The sequence below is a fragment of the Pangasianodon hypophthalmus genome, chromosome 6 (genome assembly GCF_027358585.1).
Source record: "Pangasianodon hypophthalmus isolate fPanHyp1 chromosome 6, fPanHyp1.pri, whole genome shotgun sequence".
Classification (NCBI taxonomy): Eukaryota; Metazoa; Chordata; class Actinopteri; order Siluriformes; family Pangasiidae; genus Pangasianodon; species Pangasianodon hypophthalmus.
In genome coordinates, this window is record NC_069715.1 from 8,861,873 (window position 1) to 8,885,383 (window position 23,511).

Consider the following 23,511-nt stretch of genomic DNA (forward strand, 5'->3'; position numbering starts at 1 on the left):
ATTTTCCTGAGCTCTCCCTATGTGCCAATTTAATTATGAATTGAAGCTGTCTCACCGTGCCAGGGCGTGGATAGGGCACTCTGCCTAGAAAGGGCACCCACTGGTAGTTGGGCCCATCCCGGTGAGCATAGGGACCCAAAAACACCCTCCTGACATCAGCCATGCTGTACATACACACTGCTGAGCCTTTAAAGATATTACTGTAAAACAAACACATACAGAAATCAACATGTTTGATGGCAACCAGAGTCAGTAATACCCTGATATGTTTCATATATCAAACAATGTCATTCAATATACCTGGATGTTGTGAACACTGCATAGATGATAGGATTCTTGGAGTCCTTTGAGCTCATCAGAAAGACGTCCTCTGAAAGGACAAAAACAAGAATTGAGCTTCATGGATATTTCGCAATTATCGTCTCTCTATCTCCATCACTCACTCACTCATACACACAGTCACGGAGACAACTTACGCAGCTCATCAAAGTGTGTGTCAATTCCATTAAGGCCTGGAACAGAGCAGATGAGCCGAGCTTTCAGGAACGTGGTCCATTTATTCACCAAACTCCTGTGACCTCCAAAGTCGTTCTGTTAACAGCACAAACGTGTCAAGGTTAAGTTTAATGACTTTCAAAAAATTACTGTTGGTCTCAAAACTAATGAACCTAAAGACAGGGCCATAGCTAAGCCTTTTGTCTTGTCTTTTAAATAATTAACACTTTAGAAATTACTTTACATCATATAGTCACACCAATATTAAATCTTAAGTGAAGGCTGATAGCATAGTTTAGGAAAAGTATGTATCCTGACAGAGTAATGAAGTTTAACATAGAGTCAATTAAGATGAGAAGTCAACTTATTTTGCTAGCTAGATAGGTGTGGTGAATACTTAAACTTCAATAAACTATAAACATTATCCAATATAAATAGCAAAGACAGCAACATCTGGCTAAAAAAAATATAGTAAACATAGTAGGTTTTATGGTAATCAGATTTTCTTCGGAAATATGTCTATATTTCAGTGTTATCTAAAGAATACAAAGTGAAAAACTGTGTGTCTACATGTGTCTACATATACTATACATATACTGTAGACATGATCAAGATTCCAAGAGCAGTCTTTTTTTTTCCTTATCCAGCACTGAAATATAGACATATTTCCAAAGAAAATCTGATTAGCATAAAATCTACATTAGCAATTGTTCTTTTTTTTTCGCTGTTTTTTAACTAACACTAAAGAATTTCAAAGCAGGGGTTTGTTGTGATAATTACAAAATTATAAAATAGTTATTTTGTAATTAGAAAATAGCTTATATTTCCCTCATAAACCCCACATTCCACCACATTCCATATGTTCTAGCTGGGGCCCTGCTTTTAGACGTAATCCCACATGAACATCTGCAAGCAGTAAGGACAGGCATGCCCAGATAATGTTTATATTAGCAGCACTACACATAATGGAAGTGAGTATGCATTGTATGTGTGTGAAATTGTAAGATTTACAAAAAATAGCTGTAAAATATTAAAGCGGTACAAAAACCACAAAAAAATCTGCCGCAATCAGCATTTATAACATGATAATTTCATGATAATTGGTGGACTGATGACTCAAAATTGCTGCACAGTGCCCTGAGATGGACTGGTGTCTCATCCAGGGTGTATTCCTGCATCACGTCCAGTGTTCCTGTGATAGGTTTCAGATCCACAGTGACCCTGACAAGCATAAAGCGCTTACTGAAGATGAATGAATGAATTAGCAGCGTTGAGAGGTGGACTGAACAAGTTGCAAAAAAACAAAACATTCTCTGACATCTTGAAATAATGAGACAATTGTGTGTGTGCTGGTGCAGAGTGGATTCCAGTCATGCCAGAAAGCCAAGCGGCACATAATTGTGAACACCTTTCTCCCGCTCGCCGCTCTAGAGTTCCACTTCAACTAAGTGCAAATGCAAGTTGTACGTTAGATCCACAGAGGAGCCTTTGTTTCGGCCTGCTGATGACTCTGGTGACATTTCAGTCTCTCTTCAGCTTCTCGGTGGGCAGTGAGATTAGGATGCAAGAAAAAGACACACATCGCCAAAGAAACTTGGCTTCTTAAGCTACCATGTCTACTGTGTGTGTACGTACAAGCAATTTGGCATGTATGTGCATGCATGTGTGTACAAGATATCAGCGCGTGAAATATTTGTCCGTGTACCTCTTTTTATGTGCATGTTTGCAGATCTGTGAATATGTGTGTTATCTTACTTTACACAGCTGCCCGATTCTGGCATGTGTGGCTTTGCCAGTTTGTTCTCCGTCAATGGCGTTCTCTCTGAAGAACATGTAGATCTTGTCATCTTCAGGGTTATCGCTCTCAGGAATGAGATGGACACCTACGAACCTAGGTTCTGCGCACAGATACACACACAGTGAATTTTGCATAACACGGAGCGGGTTCTAGACCATGGTACTTGCTTTGTTATGGTTCTGTTAATGAAGGAATAAAACACTTCAGGATATGATGTTATTGGAAAATAATCAACAACAGGGTGGTGTGATGCAGTTCTCATTCCAAATTTGATTATTTTTCAATAATGGCATGTCCTGAAGTGGTTTATATCTCTTATATCACAGCAATTCTCCAACAAATTCATTTTTATTTATTAATAAACAACATATTTTTTATCCATTTATAGATACATTTAATGTTATGGACTGTCTGCGAAACAAGTTAGCTCCTATTATTACATATCATATCAGAGTTATAAACAGTCTCCTTCTTTTCTCTCTGATGTTAATAAAACAAAAAAATGCAGCTCGATGTGTTAAGTGCAAGTTGTGACTATAGAAATAACAACATATTAGAATGAGAGCAACTTGACCAATCTGACCAATCAGAATCCAGAATCCAAAAGTTCTGCTTTGGTATTACTAATATTTATTTACTGCATTTGTTAATATCTCATTACACACACAGCTTATTATTCAGTTATTCATCTTAAAGCATGTGTCTCACCATTGAGCCACCGGGAATCATGCTGCTCCGTCCTGATTGGATGATGCTTTCCTAACGTTCGGAAAACAGCAAAGTCTCGCCCCATGAAGTCGGCTGCTGTCCCAGAATACAGCTCACCATCTGTCAATCATATGCGCTAAAGGTCAAACTAGGGTTACGGCAGAGAGAGGAAGAGAGAAGAGGAATGACTAATCTCAGGTGAACACTCAGTGTGGCTTGATGGTCATCACCTGAACATAATTTCAAGAAAAACATCCTGTGATGAAGAAATTGTGTGTGTGTGTGTTTGTGTGTGTGTGCGTGTGTGTGTGTGCGTGTACGTGTGTGCATGTGGATGTGTGTGAGTGACCTTTAATCTGAGATGAGAGATTTAACAGAAGAATGTGCTGCAGGTAGAATACAAAGACAAGAACAGTCTGATCTTTTCATCCTCTTAGAAAGACTGTTAATCAGAGGTGTTGGGTTTCTATTGAAAATAGCCCACATTCACACACGCATACATGCACACATTCACACACACACACACACACACACACACACACACACACACACACACACACACAAACAAGCAGCACTCTACATCTACCTCATGTAAACATACACTCACCAATAAGTAGTGAAGCAGTCATGAGTTTTGGGTCATAGGGGCTTTTCCCTCGGCCATTCTCAAAGTGTGATGAATCCAGCCTGAAGACGTTGTCCTACATTCAAACACACACACACACACACACACAAACACATATTGTTATAAAGAGCAAATAATTACAAGAGATCACTGGATGGTGAGTTTTTGTCTGAGACACACAAGTCAGGAGAGAAAAAGAAAAAGAGTACATTTACTGACCACTTTATTAGGGACATCTGTACGCCTGCTCATTCATGCAATTCATGTTTGAGTTGTAAACTTTCTAAGACTTTTATGCATGAAAATCAGGAGATCAGACATTTCTAAAATTCTCAAACCCATCCATTTGACACCAACAACCAGGCCACCGTCAAAGTTACTGATTAAAATTGTATTTGCAGGCCACAGTCAAAGTTACTGATTTAAAAGTGTATTTGCAACTCAGGATATTATTTTAAATATTTTCCAGTGTCCTGTAACTAACAAGGGTACTCATACAACATTCTCTATCACTTTAAGAGATTTGTAGTTTATAACACATATATAAACAATGTACAGTGTTGACGCAAAACAACATGAGACTATAAAGCAGTTTCATGACATCCATTTTCCTGGGAGATTTGGTTCTGAAAGAGAAGCCAGTGAATTTAAGTGACTAATTTTCTTGCATTTACTTAAAACTTGCAGGTAAATGTAAATGTAAATTAGTATTTAGCTTCTAGTTTTTGCACATTCCTATGTGTACTTGGAAGTAATGGACAATGTACTTATTTTGTTTGCTTTCGCTCACTAAGGTCTAGTGTGGTCAGTGGTCAAAACTATTTAAATCAGAATGCTTTTTGTAATATTTGCTGAAGCAGTTATGAATAAGATACATAATTAGAGGAAAAACTCCTTAAAAAAATGTGGACCACCAGGACAAGGAGGTGTCACTATTTCCTTTAATACATTAAGAAAATAACTAATCAGGGGATATTTACCTCTGGCCGTTTGCCCACCTCCACATAAGCACAGGCAGGGTGGAAGGCTCCTGTTCCACATGCGTACAGGTGAGTGTGATTAAATGGCTGCAACACCTTTATAAAATTTGAACACTCTTTCTGCAAAGAGAGACAGAGAGAGAAGTTTGACAAGCTGGATTGACAATTGCATGTTGTATGAATGTGTAATTGATGGTTTGTCTGCACACACGCAAGCACAGAAAGCTAAGAGGTCAACTATAAGTTACGCAACATCAAGACACCTGCATTTCTGCAGGTTTCATTCAACATTCAATAGATATTGTCACAAAGCAGCTCTACTGAATCTGGATGTAGATTTAGATTCCTAATGGAAAGGAGGCAACAGTGACAAAGAAAAACTCCCTTAGATGACAGGAAGAAGCCTTGTAGGAGGAACCAGACTCGAAATTGAACCTTCTGGGTGACAACAGGTAGTGGCATTGTGAATCATCACTCTTCTCTAAGTGTACTATAAAGTCAAGCTTTATATTGAAAGGATGTTCAATGTGAGCATATTGTGAATAAGAGACCTGGGATGAACACAGGACAGTCTTGATGGTTACAGCAGCAGGAAAGGGTGAGACTTGGCAAGAGCATGACTACACCATACTACAACATTGTAAGGTTGTGCTATTTAAGGATTTGTAGAGTAAAGGTCACAAAAGCAGCAAGCATTAAAGAGTCAACAAGGTCAGCAGTAGGGCTTTTATGGGTCATTCAGAACCATATCCATTTTTTCCACATGCTGAGTAATCTAGGCAATTCTGTGTTCGTCTGCTGTTGTATGGATTATACAGTAGATGTATCCTGCATGTCTCAAACCTACACAGATCCACAAACACTGTGCACTTTCATACCTAGATGACACACATGCACACAAACACTAAACACAGTGGTACATCTGGGAAAAAACATGCAGACTTTTAAAAAAAAGCCAATGTTACAACAGCTGTAACTGGTTTGAGCAGCGTGTGGAGAACATCAACAGGAGCAATCCTGTTATGAGCATCCAGAGGTCCCCTGTGTGTGTTTGTGTGTGTGTGTGTGTGTGTGTGTGTGTTTGTGTTTGTGTATGTGCGTGTCTGAACAAGCCTGACAGTCACCCAGTATGGAAAAGCTTTTTCAGAAAAACACACACAGGCCAGTTACATGTTAGACATGTGTCTCAGTACTCCTGACACATACAAGCCTTGCTTTTCTAGCCTTGTCACTAAAACAATGCTATGGAGCAGAGTGAAGCATGATGCTAGCAAAGCAGGATTACATTCCACTCCTTCACTGTATCATGTTTGTTTAAAAATGATTTACTGTAATGCTGGGTCACCACATGGCAATGCACTGTCTCCATCTGACATTTCTATGGGTTAGGTTATGGCCATCATCGAGCATGTCTTTTGGGCAATGAACAATTTGAAATTGCTGACTTGATATTTTGTAGGGTTTATAATGTTATATCAAAGCATAACCCTAAACTAAAGATGAGTCTGTTTGAGTCCATCATAATGCGCATCAGCTGTTCACCTGGCTAGCTAGCCCACTCAAATTCACTAGCAAGCTACACAGCAAGACTTAACAAGTAACCTAACAATCCTGATATGATTTAAATTGGGTAATAATGTTTAGTTACTTTAGTTTTTCTAAAAATAACGAGCTAGAAGTTTTGGGTTTGGGAAGCTTGGGTTACTATCTGTGTGGGGTTGCACATGCTCTCCCTGTGTCTGCATGGGTTTCTTCTGGGTTCTCCGGTTTCCTCCACTTCCAGAAAACATGCTTGTTGGTGAATTGGCTACTCTAAATTACCCCTAAGTGTAAATGAATGGGGTTCATGGTGAATAGTGTTGGAGTGGTGTCCCATTCAGGGTGTATTCCCGCCTAACGTCCAGCATTCCCAGGGTACGCTCCAGACCCACCATCACTCTGACCAGGGTAATGCAATCTCTGAAGATGAAATAAAAGTCTTCCTGCTTTTTGTTGTTAGAACAGTGGTGCTTCAGTGGTTAGGGTTCTTAGTGATTGATAAGAATGATTTGCTGGGCCCTTAACCATCAACTGCTCAGCTCACTTCTAATCTAAAGCTTCTCTTTACCCAATTACAGCAGCCAGATTAACTTACATAACTGGCATTTTGCCACTGCATTGTGTGGTACACAAGTGCATATGTACCCTAAGTAGAATTTATTTTTGTTCCCCATGCATCAACCTATTTCTTATAAAGGCTTTGTCTAGCACTAACGTGACTACAAACAAAATTAGCATAAATTCTAATAAGGAAAATCTACTTCACTGAATGTCACACAAATAAAAAAGAGAAAAACTACGACCACTAACGTCAACCCCTAAACCTCACCTTAACCATTCTCTTTAAGCTCAAGTTAGCTCATGCAAATTCGTATGGATTTGCAAATGTAAGACTATTTTGCGTGCCACAGTGGCTCATTTGTTATGACTTTGTGAGTGGGCTCTTCTCGAGCACCTTTATACCATGTGGTTGATCTCCTTCTTGAGCGTTGGAGGAGTGGCTCCTTCATGAAGGCAGCTGCTCTATGTTTTCAGCAGCTTTTCAATAGCTGCAAACTTGACATTGTTCCACTTCAAGGAGTAACAAGCTTCAGTCAGTCGCTCTCTTTTTATCAGCACCATTTTCACACAAAAGCCGTCTTTCATCGAGAGTCCTCCAAGCACAGTCACCATGTTTACATCAAAATCCCACACACAACCTTGTACTGCTATTCAGATATGTACTATTGGGAGTTTACCAAGCTCAAAGTTTCATTGTGGTGATAATGGGGTAGAGGGAGGGAGCAGGGCCGTGCGATGGCTCTTGGTTTCAGTAGAGAGCCTCAGGCATTATCTACGATGGAATTTCAATGAGACAGAATGATGGTTATACCAGGAAGTGGTGTAAACTCCTGAACAGTGCTGAGCTTGCTGAGGGCCACGTCTTAACTGGACTCTACAGATAGAATGCTTGGGGCTGTGGATGGTTTACTGTAGCAAATAAAGCCTTTGAGAAATAAAGCCTGACCATCATTTAGACTGGAACTAAATTCTAACTTTCCTTCTGATTATTGGTTCATTTATTGTTTATGCTTTATCAATGGTTTATCGTGGACTGAGTCTATCCTGAGAGGGTGTGAGATAGGAATATGCTCTGGATACTAATTATAATTTATTACTTAAATAATTTCTAATTTATTATCTATAATTTTTAATTAAGATTTTTGATCATTCATAGATTTTTTTTATTATTATAGTCAATAATCACTTTAATTTGGTTTCGATTTTGGTATACAATATAAATTATGTAATATTTATATGTAATATAAAATGATGGTAAACCATATTTGGCAGCGTTATTCAAATGAACTGCATGTTTTTATTATGAGGAAGTTTTTTTTTTTTAAACTGGGAAATAATAGTGAGATCTACCATATTTATACATATTGCTGAAGTGCATTTTTTTTTTTGTGAAAAAAAATTCTGAGACCCAGCTGACTGTGAATTACTGTCTCATGTTGGCAAAATCAACATAACCAGTGTGGTCTCACAACTGCAACTTGCTAATATCAATAAATTAAACCATTGGCCAACTATAAAAATGGACAAATGGATAACAGCATTATAGGTGTGGTTAATGATCATAACTTAGTTATAATTTATTAGAATCTCTAAAACTTTTTAAAACTTTTTATTGAGCCTATAAAAATATAAAATGACAGTAAAAAAAAACCCTTTAATAAGAACTATGAAAAAAATGTTTATTAGAATTCATATTAATTTTGCATGTGACCCATTATAGCAAACATTAAGACATCAGCAAACTCACCTGCACATCTTTTCCAGCCCACCTGCACTCATCCCGATGTGATGAAGATGGAGGCCAGGATATCTATCAGAACAGATGAAACAGAATGACAGAGAGAAAGAGGAGTTATAAAACACTTCAGTTATACACTTAGTCATAGTTAAGTCAGAGGGAAACAATAATGTAAATGTGTGCGTGCATGTGTGTGTGTGTGTGTGTGTGTGTGTGTGTGCGCACGTGTGTATGTGTGGTGTGTGTGTGCGCTGCAGGAACAGCATTGGGTTTCTGGCTGCGAGTGTAATATGCTTTCCATGTGAAGGTGAAATCTATCAGGCTGGTTTTAAGTCTCCCAGAAGAACAGACCAGTGCTTGGTAACCCAACCCAGTTCCTGCCTTACGGCTGTGAAAGAATGAGACACTGTTTAATTAAATAAACTTTAGCCAGGTGCAGGTGTGTGAGCTAAAGAGGCAAAGATAAATTCAGGATATGACCTGATGATTCTTAAAAGGTGTTCGTTTTTCTCATGTCTATGCACACAAGAACATATTTTAGTGTCCTGTATATCGTATGCAGTACTTGTCTACTCATGATACAGGGTACTGAGACAAGATATAGTGATAAGAGAGGAATGAGGATAACACTGGAATCTGATGATAATTTGTTATGATAAGTCACTTTCAGTTTTCAGATTAAAATTGCCGTATCAGTTCTAGTTATACCTGATGCTACGCTTCATCTAGACACTCTCAGGAATTCAGTTATGCCACACAACATGGCTTGTTTTGAGATGAAAAGAAGACATGAGTTGATGTCAGGTCCAGGGTGAAAACACTGAAAGGAAAAATGGTTTTCCAGGTTCTTTAACCCTATGAGACCATCTGGATGACATTCAGCACTTAACTGAACTAGAGAAATTGTGTTAACTGGTGAGCCACACTTTGTCACTATGAAGAAAAAAAACTGTTTATCTTGCTGAGAACAGACATGACCTGTGAACGCCTAGATAATTTGTAGAGACCATCTATAAGTAACGATGTAGGCTTTGTGTTTTTCTTTTTCCCACGATGCTTAAGGTGTCTGATTTATTACTATAAGTCTGATTTATTATTTTTTGTCCTAAGGCTAGACCATCTAGCCTCCTGATGATAGTGAAGTCTTACCTCCTGCTTGAAAGACTTTTGCCTGAAACATCCTGTTTCTCTAGAAACTTTGCATATCATGCTGAACGTTCTACACTTACAATTATTACTGAAGTAATACTGAAGTTCCACTCGATAGTATTACGTACAAAAACTTCAGAATAAGGCATTATCAAGCTAACAACTGTTGTGAAGCCAAGCTTTTCAAACTGCTGCTCATGTTGCATCACTGTTCTGCATACACAAGCTCATAGATTGGCTAGTGTTGCTCTGATTGACAGGAGCACAGCCTGAGAGCACGGCCAATTTTGCTCTCCTGACTCCAAATGGCTGTTGCGTCATCAGGATTCAAACTTGCAATCTCCCAACAATGATTGCGAACACTTTTCTTTTGTGCCATTTGGGAGCCCTTAAGAAGTGTTTTACATACTTAAAATTATGTAAAGAGTACCAGCAGCTACATATTCTGTCATAAATGTGATAAACTTTATAGTAAAATACTTAAGCATAGAGTTCCGTCTTTAAGCAAGAGTACTGTCTTCAGTATCTTACCAGCTGCTGGTCCATGTTGATGTCTATCAGGTTGAATGACAGGAGATGGTCCTTTGCTCCTACAAAGAGCCGACCCTTCTCCTCATCCAGTAAAAATGTGTGGTAGGCTGAGCTGTTGGCCAGTCCGTTGAAAGTAAACAAGTTGTTCGACTCCAACATTTCTGTGGGAAGGAGAAGAGACTCTGTTTTATTACAAATAAAGAATTACAGTAGAAATATTTGCAGTGGCTTACAGTTCTAAGAAAACAGTTTAACCAAAGCCTGCTCATCTTACGCCACTCTTTGTATCATATCATTACAGCCATTAAGTTTGAAAGACCATTGTTCATATCTGTAGACATTTTCCGACCACATGTCACCACTAAGGTCTCCGTGTTGAGTGAGCAGGCTGTTAGAAGGCAAAAGGAGACTTAACGGACTGAGCTCTTGGCATAATCGCAGAACACTTCGGCACGGTAGCTAGCTCTCTTCTTTTACTGCTGATGGTGAGTGTGACGCGTGAGTGTGGTTTTGGCCATAATAAAACCGAGATCGCTGGCTCAGTTCCTTCTCTTTCCATTTCCCTTCTTTCTCTATCACATATCACACACACACACACACACACAAAGGGAGAAAGATATCTGCTTGTTTTTGCTGTTGTCTGTGTCATTCATGCTTGATGGAGCCGAGAATTACGTAAGTAGAGCCATGTGGCCTGTGAAAGATCTGTGCCAGGTTAAGTTAGGGCCATGGCCAGGGCAGATCTGACCTGACTTTTGGGGACCCTTGGACAAGCCTTATAGAGCCAAAATAGTAGGAAATTAGAAAATCCATACCTATAATACAAACCTAGAAGAACAGGAAATAATAAAATAAATAGCTAGAATATTAGAAATTTTGAAATACATAGCTGGATTAGCATCAAATCAGAAAGTACATAGATAGATTATTGGTAAATCAGAAAACACTTAGCTGAAAATCATAGCTAGAATAGCAGGAAATAAAATAAATCGCTAGAATATTAGTCAGACTATGTCTTTTTAATGCATAATATAGATGATTTAGAATGCATTATCTGCATCAGAATCCATTTATTAATTCAGGCTCTGCCATCCATGTATGGTGATGTTTCTTCATCAATACATCTCATTTAAAAGTTCATCCTAGTCAATCTTAATTCCAAAGGTTTTGACCTTCAAGATGACCCACTGAGGCACGAGCGCGCACACACAGCGCGTGAATAACACCTTGAGCAGCGAGAAAAAACTGAGGCTAAGCAAACAACACATCCACTGCTACACCTGGAACCCCTGCTGTTCAGCTAATAGCATCCAGCACTTTCTGTTATGATTGGTTATGGTGTGTATGAAGGAATTATGGGACCATAAAATTAAAATCTGAGCCTCAAAAATTCTTCTTCCATATTGAATTACTTGAAGTAGTTTCAGTAACTGTAGCCTTCATATAAGTTGCAAATAATACTCAAACTATTAATGGACTTGGGTAGCTGTTTTGAGCCGGAAATCCAAAGAAAGAAATGTAATCCAGTCAATATGAATTGCTAAAAGGGTACAGCTGAAGGTGAGAATGGTCCGGGTGTAGGAGCCAGAGCAGGAGAGGTGGCGAGAGAGCTCTAATTACAGACTGTGACCTGAAGGGAAATGAGATTTTTCCCTGCGGCCACCCTAGAACACTTTAAAACTGCACCCCAGAGCAACATTAGTACTGAGTGAGACTTGTTGGACACCTCAACCTGTTATTACAGCCTGTGTGTCCGCTTGTGTGTGCGTAAAGCTCAACTGGGCTTTGAATGCAAACCCACTCTTAACATACCACAGCTCCATCTCATTCACACATCAGCTGCAGGTATCACATACAAGCAGCTGGCTAGTCTCAACACAGTGACAAATGCTACCTGAAACCTTTTCTGCTTGACATATGTAGCTAAGGAAACATCTGAACACACACTTCATGTGTTTTGTGTTAGCATAAGAAAGTAAAAGTTGCATAAGAGAATGCATATTATCATCTGAATAGCACATCCAACGTAAACTATATCCTAACTCTACCAGATGCTAAAGAACTAGTATAATCTTCTAATTTATAGATGAAACTGTTGTGTGTTACTACCTGCCTGCCCTGCTGCCCTCATAGTTATTTCATTTTCTGGTAACAGATCCTAAAAGCTTTCATTAATATGTGATTAGTAGATATGAATAAATTATTAGTTATTCAGACTATATACATTAACACATGACTGGTTTGAGCTGACAGGATGGCTTCTGTAACTCAAATTATCACTCGACATCCGTGGTGAGCAGAAAAGCATCAGGTTCAACAACATCAGGTTCAACTAAGAACAGGAATTTGAGGCTACAGTGGGCACAGGCTCACCGAAACTGGACAGTTGAAGATAAAAGACCAGGCATCGTTTTTCCAATCTTCAAAAGTCCAGTTAATGATTAATTAACTATAATTGTGTTCTTAGTATTAAAAAATTTATTATAAAATATTGCCCATTTTACTACATATGAAGACATTTTAGTAGATTTTTAGTTAATATTTTCAATGCACAGGCAGCAGTGTGCTAAATTTACTAACTGCACCTTTAAGAGTTAAAACTTAAACTCAGTGGAATGTATCTATTTGGCAAAATTATTAAAACCCACCAAATGCCTTACTAAACGAGCTATAAGTAGAAATGGAGTCATGACTCACTCACTGTGAAAACTTTTGCTGGAATCTGTCCATTTGGCAAAACAACTAAAACTAAACACTCACTAAATGTGTTTCAGGATCAGAAAGACTCTCGAACTGACTCTACATAAAAGGAATTTAACTGAACATGCCTCCAGTTATGCATTATCAACTCTATCTCTCTCTCTCTCTCTCACACACACACACACACACACACACACACACTACAGAATTAAGATTGCTAATACAGCTAAGCATTCTTAAACCCTCAAATGTGATGAAATGTGAATGTGTGTGTTATACACTCATAATCCCGTGATTGTATCCTTCCATTGCTTTAATACCTCTTCTTACATAAGGAGACAGAAAATGGGAGAGAGGACCTTGTGTGTGTGTGTGTGTGTGTGTGTGTGTGTGCTTGTAATGTCTCGATCAATAGAAGTATAAGTGTTACAGGAGTCTCTTTGTATTTTCAAGTGCTGCTTACATAATGCACTTATAGTGTAAAAAGCTCTACTTGAAGTTTTATCATCTCTGATAGTGAGTGTATTCACTGCACAGATGTAGACACACACACACACACAAAACTCTTGTTACTCATAGGTGTTTTTTTTTTTACAAAATATTTGACATGTCCATGTGCCTTTATGCCTGAACAAGTGTGTGTGTGTGTGTGTGTGTGTTTTCCCCATTGTAAACCCTTCCTGTATGCCCTTACACCAACATCCAATGACAAATCTCAATGTTTATTTTTGTCTCGTATTTTATTTGAAGGTGTCGAAACCCAACAGTGTGTCATCAACCAAAAACGTGCCGGTATTAGCACGCTATTAGTGTACCATTAGTGGATACGATTCCTGTGTGTGTTTGTTGGTTTAGTTCAGTAAGACCACAGTAAAGCTCATCTGTTATCATGACACATTAGGGCGAGGCTGATGCAGGAAAGTTTCCACCCTACAGTATATAAGCAAAAACCACTTCCTGTCTACGCATTTATCTGTGTGATGATTAATAAACAATAGTTTGAGTAACAGATGTTGTCATGACAGCCAATACATGTGATGTAGTTAAAACAAGGATGTACACACAGACACACACCTACACACACATTCACAAATATTAGGAATCCTTTTGCTGTATAAGTAGTAACGTTATCAATATATGTATCAAATATGTACCCAAAATATACCCCAATATGTACAGTCTTATACAGATGTGCTAACGTCTAGGGGTAAGCCATAGTGTTTACTATTTTTGATCTTTTGCTACAGAGATAGTGGAGACATCTATCAAATTAGCTTTTCTCATTTTTTAATGCAAATAAAAATTCACATGGAAAAGCCAGTTCAAAAGTTTCTCTGGTTTAGCATTGACTTTATCTAAACAAACTTTGACCTGTGAATTCATGTATTATTATTTTGTAATAGTTTAATATAATTTGAGGAATAGTTTGACTTGTTTGATATTGTTTGCCCAGATCTACCGATACCTATATATACAGTACTGTGCAAAAGTCTTAGGCAACCTATTTTTTTTTAGTGCAAACTTTGTAATAGATTTTTATTTTATGACTTCTACATTATCGACTCAAAGCATTGCAGATTTCCAAACATTCGTTTTCCAGCACAAAACTAAATATTACAGAAAAATGTTTGTATATCAGTAAATAAGCCAACTTATTACATATTTGTTTTAGTGAAATATTGACTTTGTTTCATTTATTACTGTTTACTGCCCTTTTTTCATATAGAAACATTTAATTTCATTATTTTTGAAGGCATCTTTGCTCTACAGCATTTCTTTGCATGTGCCTAAGACTTTTGCACAGTACTATATAATCTACTTTGTCCACTACAGGTGGACAAAGTAAGCTTCCTTTAGAAAAGTAGTTATATAGATTTAGAAAAAAAAAGTAGTTGTATAGATGCAAGAGCTTATTTTACAAGCACCTTTTACTGAAGCATTAATGAAAACCTATAAAGTATTTGCTTCTCATGAACTTTTATTGACTGTTCCATAGAAGTGATATATATATGATATACTGTTCCATAGAAGTGATATATATTTTCAGTAAACAGGTTTTCTGTTCTTTTCTCAGCACAAAGTATATATATATATATATATATATATATATATATATATATATATATATATATATATAGAGAGAGAGAGAGAGAGAGAGAGAGAGTGAGAGAGAGAGAGAGAGAGAGAGATTAAGTTGAAAAAACACTACCTTGTCCCTTTAGTTTTAGGGTTAAAGTTAAAGGTTGTAGCTTTTCACACAAAATCTGACCAGATCACTCTTTCTAGGTGGACTCCATAAATCCGGTGTGAGATTACGTAGGAATTCTGTGTTTGTGAACAGAATCAGCAGTGTTTTCTTTTTCCCCCCTCCGTGAGAACAGTAGAGCATAAAGAAATTCCTTGTTGCCTTTATGATCGACACAGTACAAGAGCAGAAGTTTTTGAATGGTATTTTGATTACTTTTACTGATTTTGTCTTGTCTTTATTCAGTTATTTTCTTCTCACATCCCTTAAACATTAACCTAAACATTTTCCTTCTGCAACATCATGGTTTACCAAACTCCCCACAACACCTAGAATCCAGCATTTTACAGATACGTATAGGTTTTGTACGTACAGTACAGTCTCTCTCTCTATCAATCTCTCTCTCTCTCTCTCTCTCTCTCTCTCTCTCACACACACACACACACACACTGCTATTGTTATGAAAAACATCAAAGAGAGAGGAGAGAGGACAGATGGAGGCAGAGGAATAGTCCCATCTGAGAGTGATAAAAATAAACTCCTCTACCCTACATACATCCTGCCCTCCCTCCCTGTGTGTGTGTGTGTGTGTGTGTGTGTGTGTATGGAAAACTACTTATTGTTGTCTCTTTGCTTTGGTCCTAATAAGACAATTGAGCAGATCCACCTGTGTTTCCAGAACGTTCTGTAGCTAGCTAGCACAGCAGCCCATATCAACACCCTTTGAGAACAATTAGCCGGTTTCACTCAAAACAATTTAATTCCATTCATTCTGATTTATTGTGGCTATAATTAGCATACATAAGCATAATTAAATATTAAGATGATATTAAGAGCTGAAGAGCTTACATCCCATAACTTTCCTTACATTCCTCCAATTAGCTTCATTATGAAAAACATACAATATGTTGTTCATAAGAATGATCCAATGCAACTTTAAGGAGTTAACTAATAAAACAAAGCTGGGCTTGCTGTTATAGGAAAATATCAATGACAATCTACAACAGTGTGATGTAATGGTTTTATCAAACCCCAAAGTTCACTATTTTCCTATAACAGCATGTCCTGCAGTGTTTTATTCTTCTTGTAACACAGCAATTTGCCAATGATGACAAATTTTTATTAATTAAAGAACATCATCATTTTTATTAATTCATTATTACATCTGATGTTGTGGAAAGTCTGTGAAACAAGTCCCTGTTATACTTGCTCATTCCATCATCAGCCTTTATTTTTCACTCTCTGTAGATGATAACAAGACCAAAAACACAGCTTGTCATGTTACAGAGAGACTGAAAAATGTAAAACCCTCTATCTTGAACGCTTTCATGTGTCTTAAAGCTTGCAGGTAAAGTTGCAGCTTTACCTCAGACTGTTGCAAAGCACTGACACTGGAGACTCCTTGAAAAATGCTAAATAAACATCTCTTTACAGAAAGCATCACCATATCAACAATTACAGGTTTTTTAATCTGTTTATATGGAGCATCCACCATAATGTGTAAGTTACATTAGAGACTATAATGAACTATAACGAGAGCATTAATATAAATGCAGCTCACACTGATGTTCAAGTCATGATGTTATAAAAAATTAATCAACATCATCTGACCAATCAGAAGCAAGGATTCAAGAGTGTTCTACATTGTTCAACACCCTACTGCATTAAAAATAACACAACTATTTCCTCATTTGGTGCATGAATGGTTTACACAGAGCAAAATTTGTTGGTTTTTACATATAGAACTGACAAATCTACTTGGCATGTACAGTAAATCTCAGATGAGTGGACATAATTCAAATCTTCTAATCGTGATACTGTATAACAACATAAATCCAAACGTGGGTGCCAAGTTTTACATGTTTTCCCCTCGGAGCCCCTAATATGAAGCCCTGGGTATAATTCAGTGTAATTCAGCCAGCATGTACGTTTGTAGGAATCTCTGTGTGAATCGTTTCGGGTATCAGCGTCCACATTTGCACACATTCCGCATAAATACAAATGCTGAGAATGATACAGAGAGTTCCAATTCTCTAGCTGTAACTGAAGAACTCTTATTAAACTCAATGCATTCTTGGCATTTTTTTTTTTTTTTGGATTCGAAGCTTAACGCTTAAAGCTTAAGGAATCCTTCATTCAAACATTTCATCACAAGACTACAGCAGTCTCATCTGGTCATGTAAAAGAACTTTATCTGGTCATGTAAAAGAACTTTATCTGGTCATGTAAAAGAACAATTTTATCGCTTGTAAAGTTATATTACACACAATTTCTCTGACTATCTTGTATTTCCAGTGTGTTCATGTTCAAGCACAAGCACAAACACACATACACACACACACACACACAAACACACACACATAAGCAGTGCATCTGTGTTGATACTGTCAGGCCACATTGGTTGATGTTTATATAAGGGTGTTAATGTTATTCTGCCCTGGGCTCAAAGGGGGTGTAGGACCGCCCACACACACACACACACACCCACACTCACACACACACTAACACACTCTCTCTCTCTCTCTCTCTCTCTCTCTATTTTTATTATTTGGGCCTACTGGTCCAATCAGGACTTCCTCATGGGTGGTACCAGTATTCCAACATTTACCCTCACCCCCTCCCTGAATGACAGGTTTCCCCCTGTGATGATGGAAATAAAGCCTGGGGAGCAGTGTGTATGCATGGGTGAGTGTTTGTGGAGGAAGGAGACCTTAGGAGCAATGGCATTCCCAGATATATACAAGCTTCTCTTTAGCATATGATAGTTCTGCACTATATTTGCTCCATGGTTGTGGTGCACATTCACCCTTGTAACTCTTAGAAATGAAACTTGAACTAAACACTTAATCAACTGAAAATTGTTCATTGAAAACCAATTGAAAATTGTGTTAACCCATATCAGGCAAGTCAGCAATCTCATTTTTACAATGTTTATTTGCTGAAATTACCTGCATTTTGCTCTAAGTAACATGTTTTGTTGTTGTTGTTTAGCACTGAGTTAGGAGATATCCAAATATGGTTAACTAGCATCTATGTTAATGCCATAAGGAGATTAAAGATATTTTATAATTTCTCAGTCTATAATTTGGGAAACAGGCCCATACTTTCAATAAAACTCTATTAGTCAAAATCACAATATTACTGAAAATAAAGAAAAAAAGAATCATTTTATCTTTCTCCATTATCATCTAAATAATTCAGATGATGAATGTGTGATTTGTGGAATATTCCAAATAGTTCATAGCGTTGAATTTTTCCAGCTAAAAGGGTTAAATGAATGCTGTGGGATGCAACTGAAATTTACAACTGAAATAGGATGTTTCAAGCATGAGATGTTAAATGGATTCACACAGTTATTAAAAAATAAGATTTTACATATACTTCAAGGTAAGGTGTACTTATAGTAGGATGGGATCATTTGTAAATATAATATCAATGGGAAATAAAATGGCACCCCAATCATGGAATCATCCAATAATCCCTGGAAATAACTGATAGTGAGAATTTGTAGGAGATTTCCATGTACAGGTTTGAAGTGCCTGAGCGGTGATACTGGACGCATTGTAAAGATAGTGTAAAACCTGTTTCAGCTAGACTGCACAGACAAGTGTTCACAGGCATAAGCATAGTTTCCACTGGGGACAAGTCCACCCCAACCCCCACACCCCTACACCCTGTCCCCGGTTTTCAAACATAGCTCGGGGTTGTGGAGGATTATTACGTGCTATGTCAGCACTTTGTGCCAAGTAACAAATTCTGTGAAGATATGCGCCATTACTGTCTGAATGCCATTATGGTGAAGACAAAGTGGCAATACATTTTGTGTGAAACATTCAAGCAGAACATTGAGCAGAAAGAGAATTATCCATTCTAATGGTAAGTGGATAATCCATTGTAATAAACTATCCATACAGTCAGTGCAATATTGCAAACTTTTTAGTCCAGGTTCACTCAGGACATCCTGCCACCAAGGGTCCCTAAGTAGGCAGTTCCACCATTCAGTGGTATATTCCACCACCTCAGTAATGCCCCTACATGCAGTTTTCTAGCTATTCATCACTGGAGAAATTACAAAATGGTTTGACTTTGTTAATGTACATTAGCTGATAAACTTTTTTTTGACAAGCCGTTCCAAAAATGTACAAGGCATGTTCCAAAATAGCCCTTTAAGGTTATTCAAGGGTTCTTTGGATAGTTACGTATTATCTTACTAAACTAGTTTTACCATTTACTTTTTCTGGCAAGGAAACACTTATTATAGGTGGAGCTTTGAAAGAACCCTTCAGAATTTTTAATGGAGAGGTACATCACAATTTTCTGACAGGTTTCCCCTGGAGGAAAAACCACACAACTCTTAAGGTTTTTTAGAATGAATTTTATTTACTTTTATCTTCATACCATTAAGGATTCATCATTCTGACTATATAGAACTTCAATAGAAGGTTTCCCTTTCAGAAAAGATTTCAAGTAGAACCCTATAACGAAAGTCCTCTCTTTTAGTCTTAGAGCAGGTTCCAAGTAGATTTGCTTTGGGACACACTTACCCATCCCAAAGAATCCAGTGTTTCAGTTTTAATTTAGAGGTAGCTAGGAATTTACTGACAGGGTTCCCCCAGAGGAACAACCACAGAACCCTTAAGGCTTGTTGACTGAACTCTAAGTGTTGCACCATTAAAAGTTCTTCATTATATCTGTTCTATGTAGAATCCCAATATAAGCTTTCTCTTTCAGAAAATGTTTCAAGGAGAACTCTACAACAAAAGACTTTTCTTTTAGTCTTAGAGCAGATTGTAAGTAGATTTATTTTGGGAGACATTTACCAATCTCAAAGAACCTTTGCGGGAACCTTTTTGTTTTTCTCAGTACTTAATAAATGACCAGGCATTGTGTGAGGAACTGCACGTTACACGGTGCTATGTTTCAGTACTTCAGTTTTAATATAAACTCTATTTAAAAATTGAAAAATTGTAAAAAAAAAAAATAATAATAATAATAATAATAAAAATAAGTAATTTTTTGACAGAGCTCCCCCAGAACTCCTAATGCTTGTAGAACCCTTTTTTTTTTAACTGTTGCACCATTAAAGGTTCTTTATCTATTCATTGTAGAACTATGCAACTTAATATTTCTCATTTGGAAAGGGTTTCAAGTAGAACCCTACAACAAAAAGCCTTTCGTTTAGTCTTAAGTTGTAAGGTTTACAGTAGATTTGCTTTGGGACACATTTACCCATCCCGAAGAACCCAGTATTTCCGTTTTAATGGAGAGGTAGCTTGCAATTTTCTGACAGAATGCTAAAGGCTTCTTCATTAAGGGTTCATTCACACTGTCTAGTCCTTTTAGAACCTTAACTTTCTTTTTCAGAAAAGGTTTCAAGTAGAACCCTAAATCAAAAGGCTATTCTTTTAGTCTTAGAGCAGGTTCCAAGTAGATTCACTGTGGGACAATAGAACGTACAGCCATCCAAAGAAGACATGAGGAACCCTGTTTTTCTAAAACTATGTCATAGATGTCCAGGCTTTGTGTGAGGAAATATTATACAGTGGTGTATTTCAGTATTCAGGTTTAATAGGGAGGTTTAAAAGCAATGTTCTGTATTCATAATGTAGGGTTATATGAATACGGTGTGTGTTTGTGTGTGTGTGTGTGTGTGTGTGTGTGTGTGTGTTGTTTGAATCCAACCCTGCAATTTCACTGCACATTCCACAGAATCAGTTTTCTTCACCCTCCTCCATGTCTTCACAAACTAATAATCAGACACTTTTTTTTTTCATAGCAATTTCTATCCATATTGATCATATCACACACATATCACATATAACACACACACAGACACACACACACACACACATAGGTGCCTGTAGGTGTCAGTATTTGTTGCAGCGAGTGCCAGTTAAACCTCTCTCTCTCTCTCTCTCTCTCACACACACACACACACACACACACATATACACACACACACACATACACACACACATCTCAGAGGTATCAGCGTTTCAACAGCGGCTGTCAGGCGCAGAGCTTTATAGAGTGCATAAAGATGTAATTTTCCACTACCTAGCTAATGAGGAGCTGTCAGTGTAACTACAAAACTGACAGAAATAATGATGACACTTTTTTTTTACTTTTCTTCCTGCCTTTACTGTCAGCCTGTGATTCTATCTCTCTTTATCTCCCTCTATTTCTATCTTACACTCCTGACAGTTCATTTTGCTCAACCGTGACAGAGAAACAGAGAAACTGTGAGGAGGAAAAGAGAAGTTGGACGTCACTAAATCTTATCCTGCGTTACGGCGGAAACAAAAATGCCTCAATTAGTCATCCTCGCTATAGTTATGAGCTTGTCACATGTGTCCAACACCAGAAGAGACAGCAGCCTTAACGTGGACGCAAAGACCAAATGTTGGCATTGGCATGTAATTGGCGTATTCTGTGTAAAAAATGATGTGTAATTAAAAAAAAAACGACAGAGGCTGTCAGTTATCCATGTTGCATGTTGCAGAAGAGCAGTTCAGTGTAAGAAAGATAAATCCAAGGACTGGCATATTGTGCTCAGAGCTTGTGGAAAAATAATAAGTGCTGAATTATACATGCAAATACAAGCCAGAGTGCAGTTTAAGCATTCCCATCTGTCTACAGTTCTATTCATTTATCCCACACACTCTTCACACACATCACACATGTACCCGGGTGCTTATTAAAGCAGCGTACATTACATTTGAACAGCGGTAATTCTTGGATATTTGTTCTTGTGTTATTAAAATGGTTTCAGTTGCACTTCACTTTACTGAAAGAAGATGTGGAAGGGAATGGAACACAGAGTGATGCACCCTTGCCTGACTTTGGACTTTTATATATTTTCAGAGAAAATGTGAAACTTTCCCAATAGAATACAATTTCAAGGAGCAGCAACCCAAAACAAGATTGTGTCTGCTTCAGAAGTGAAACTCATGAATTCCTAATCTACAAAAGATCTGATGTTTCAACCTAATCAAGCTGATATTATACAGTATATATTTTTAAGTTTATTATACAGGCCACAGTATATATACTGTATATCACATTTCATGAAACTGTATATAATCAAAAGTACAGTGTTCTCTTTATGATATGAATGCACAACCAACATTAAACCTGCAGCATGAACAGATATTAAAAATGAATTTCAAAATGTATCAGATAAAAAAGTCACCTTTGCCCCTGAGTTTGATGTATAAAAACAGTGCTTTCTGCAGACCAGCAGGACAGGCAGCAGCAGTAGTGGACATTAAGTGCTCTCACCTTTGTAGGAGAGTTTGAGTCGGGGCACGTTGCTTTTGGCACGCTGAGCATCGGCTCCTCTCTGCGGTGTCCAGAGCCCACACAGCAGCACTGCCATCCCCCAAAAGTAGTCCATGATGAACCCAAAGATACACAGCTACTAACAGAGGTCCAGATCTTCAGAGCAGCACCTGAGGATGGAGCAGGTGTATGGATGTGTGTAGAGTCAGGGTGTAAAGCGTACAATGATCACATCCCTCTTGGAGAATTGGTCAGCCCAGGCAAGAGAAAACTGACCGCCGGCACCAGTTCTCAACACACTTGAGTGTAGATGTGTGTGTGTGTGTGTGTGTATGAGTGTGTTGTCTTTTCTAAGCCCTCAGGCTGTTTATCTACTTGGTCCCCTTGCCTTGTTTTCTTTTCTCCCTCTTTGTCCTGATCCGTGTAAAAGTAGCACCTCAGCTGAAAGCACACTGAGACAAAAGTGAACTTAAGCTTGCTGAAGCTCTAAGCACTTCCACTAGCTCCCTCACAGGCACACACACTCTACCCTCTAAAGCTCAGCACACACAAGTCCACAGTGCACGTAGCCGAAGAGAGAGTGAAGCCAAGAGAAAGCCTGGCCAAGTGAGCAAGAGAGGGAGGGATAGAACAGGGGGAAGGGGGACGGGCTGGGAGGAGAGGATCCTGTAGGTAGATTTCTCTTTTTCCGCCTGACACAACAGATCCTCCACCCATCTGAGCGCGCACACACACACCCACACCCACACCCACATCCACATACACATACACACACATTCTGTCCATCTCTCAAATTTTCTCTCTGTTCAGTTAATACCTGCTACTTAGCCCTTGTTTCTGTATCTCACATCTCTAGCTTCCTCTCTGTAGATATCTTTTAAAGACAAAAACAAGTTTTTCTAAGTAGCAAGAAAATAAAACTGTAATATTCTCAACATATTCCACAGAGTCCGTTATGTTTTGTTTTTACTAACATGTTATAACTGTAATGTAGACCATTTTCTTTCTGAATTAAAATGTTCAGAACATGATGGAGTATGCTGTTAGAGGAAAATAATCAATGACAGTGTGGCGTGATGCTTTGGTTATTTTCCAATAAATGTTCCCTGAAGGGTTTTATTCCTCTTACACCACAGCAATTTGCCAGCGCTAAACAAAGTC

At 38.0% G+C, this 23,511-nt stretch overlaps 1 protein-coding gene across 1 annotated transcript in view; it reads right to left on the bottom strand.

Annotated features, from left to right (window-relative positions):
• Positions 1-22,942, bottom strand: part of sema3ab (sema domain, immunoglobulin domain (Ig), short basic domain, secreted, (semaphorin) 3Ab) — a 32,812-nt gene extending 9,870 nt beyond the window's left edge. The window contains exons 1-10 of the mRNA XM_026927060.3: positions 22,351-22,942; positions 10,125-10,285; positions 8,454-8,516; positions 4,607-4,726; positions 3,609-3,702; positions 3,002-3,121; positions 2,251-2,393; positions 477-591; positions 301-370; positions 56-200 (exon numbers count right to left, since the gene is read on the bottom strand). Coding sequence (XP_026782861.1) covers positions 56-200; positions 301-370; positions 477-591; positions 2,251-2,393; positions 3,002-3,121; positions 3,609-3,702; positions 4,607-4,726; positions 8,454-8,516; positions 10,125-10,285; positions 22,351-22,465 — 1,146 coding nt within the window. The 5' untranslated portion in view covers positions 22,466-22,942. The remainder of the gene's footprint in view (positions 1-55; positions 201-300; positions 371-476; positions 592-2,250; positions 2,394-3,001; positions 3,122-3,608; positions 3,703-4,606; positions 4,727-8,453; positions 8,517-10,124; positions 10,286-22,350) is intronic.
• Positions 22,943-23,511: the final 569 nt, after the last annotated feature.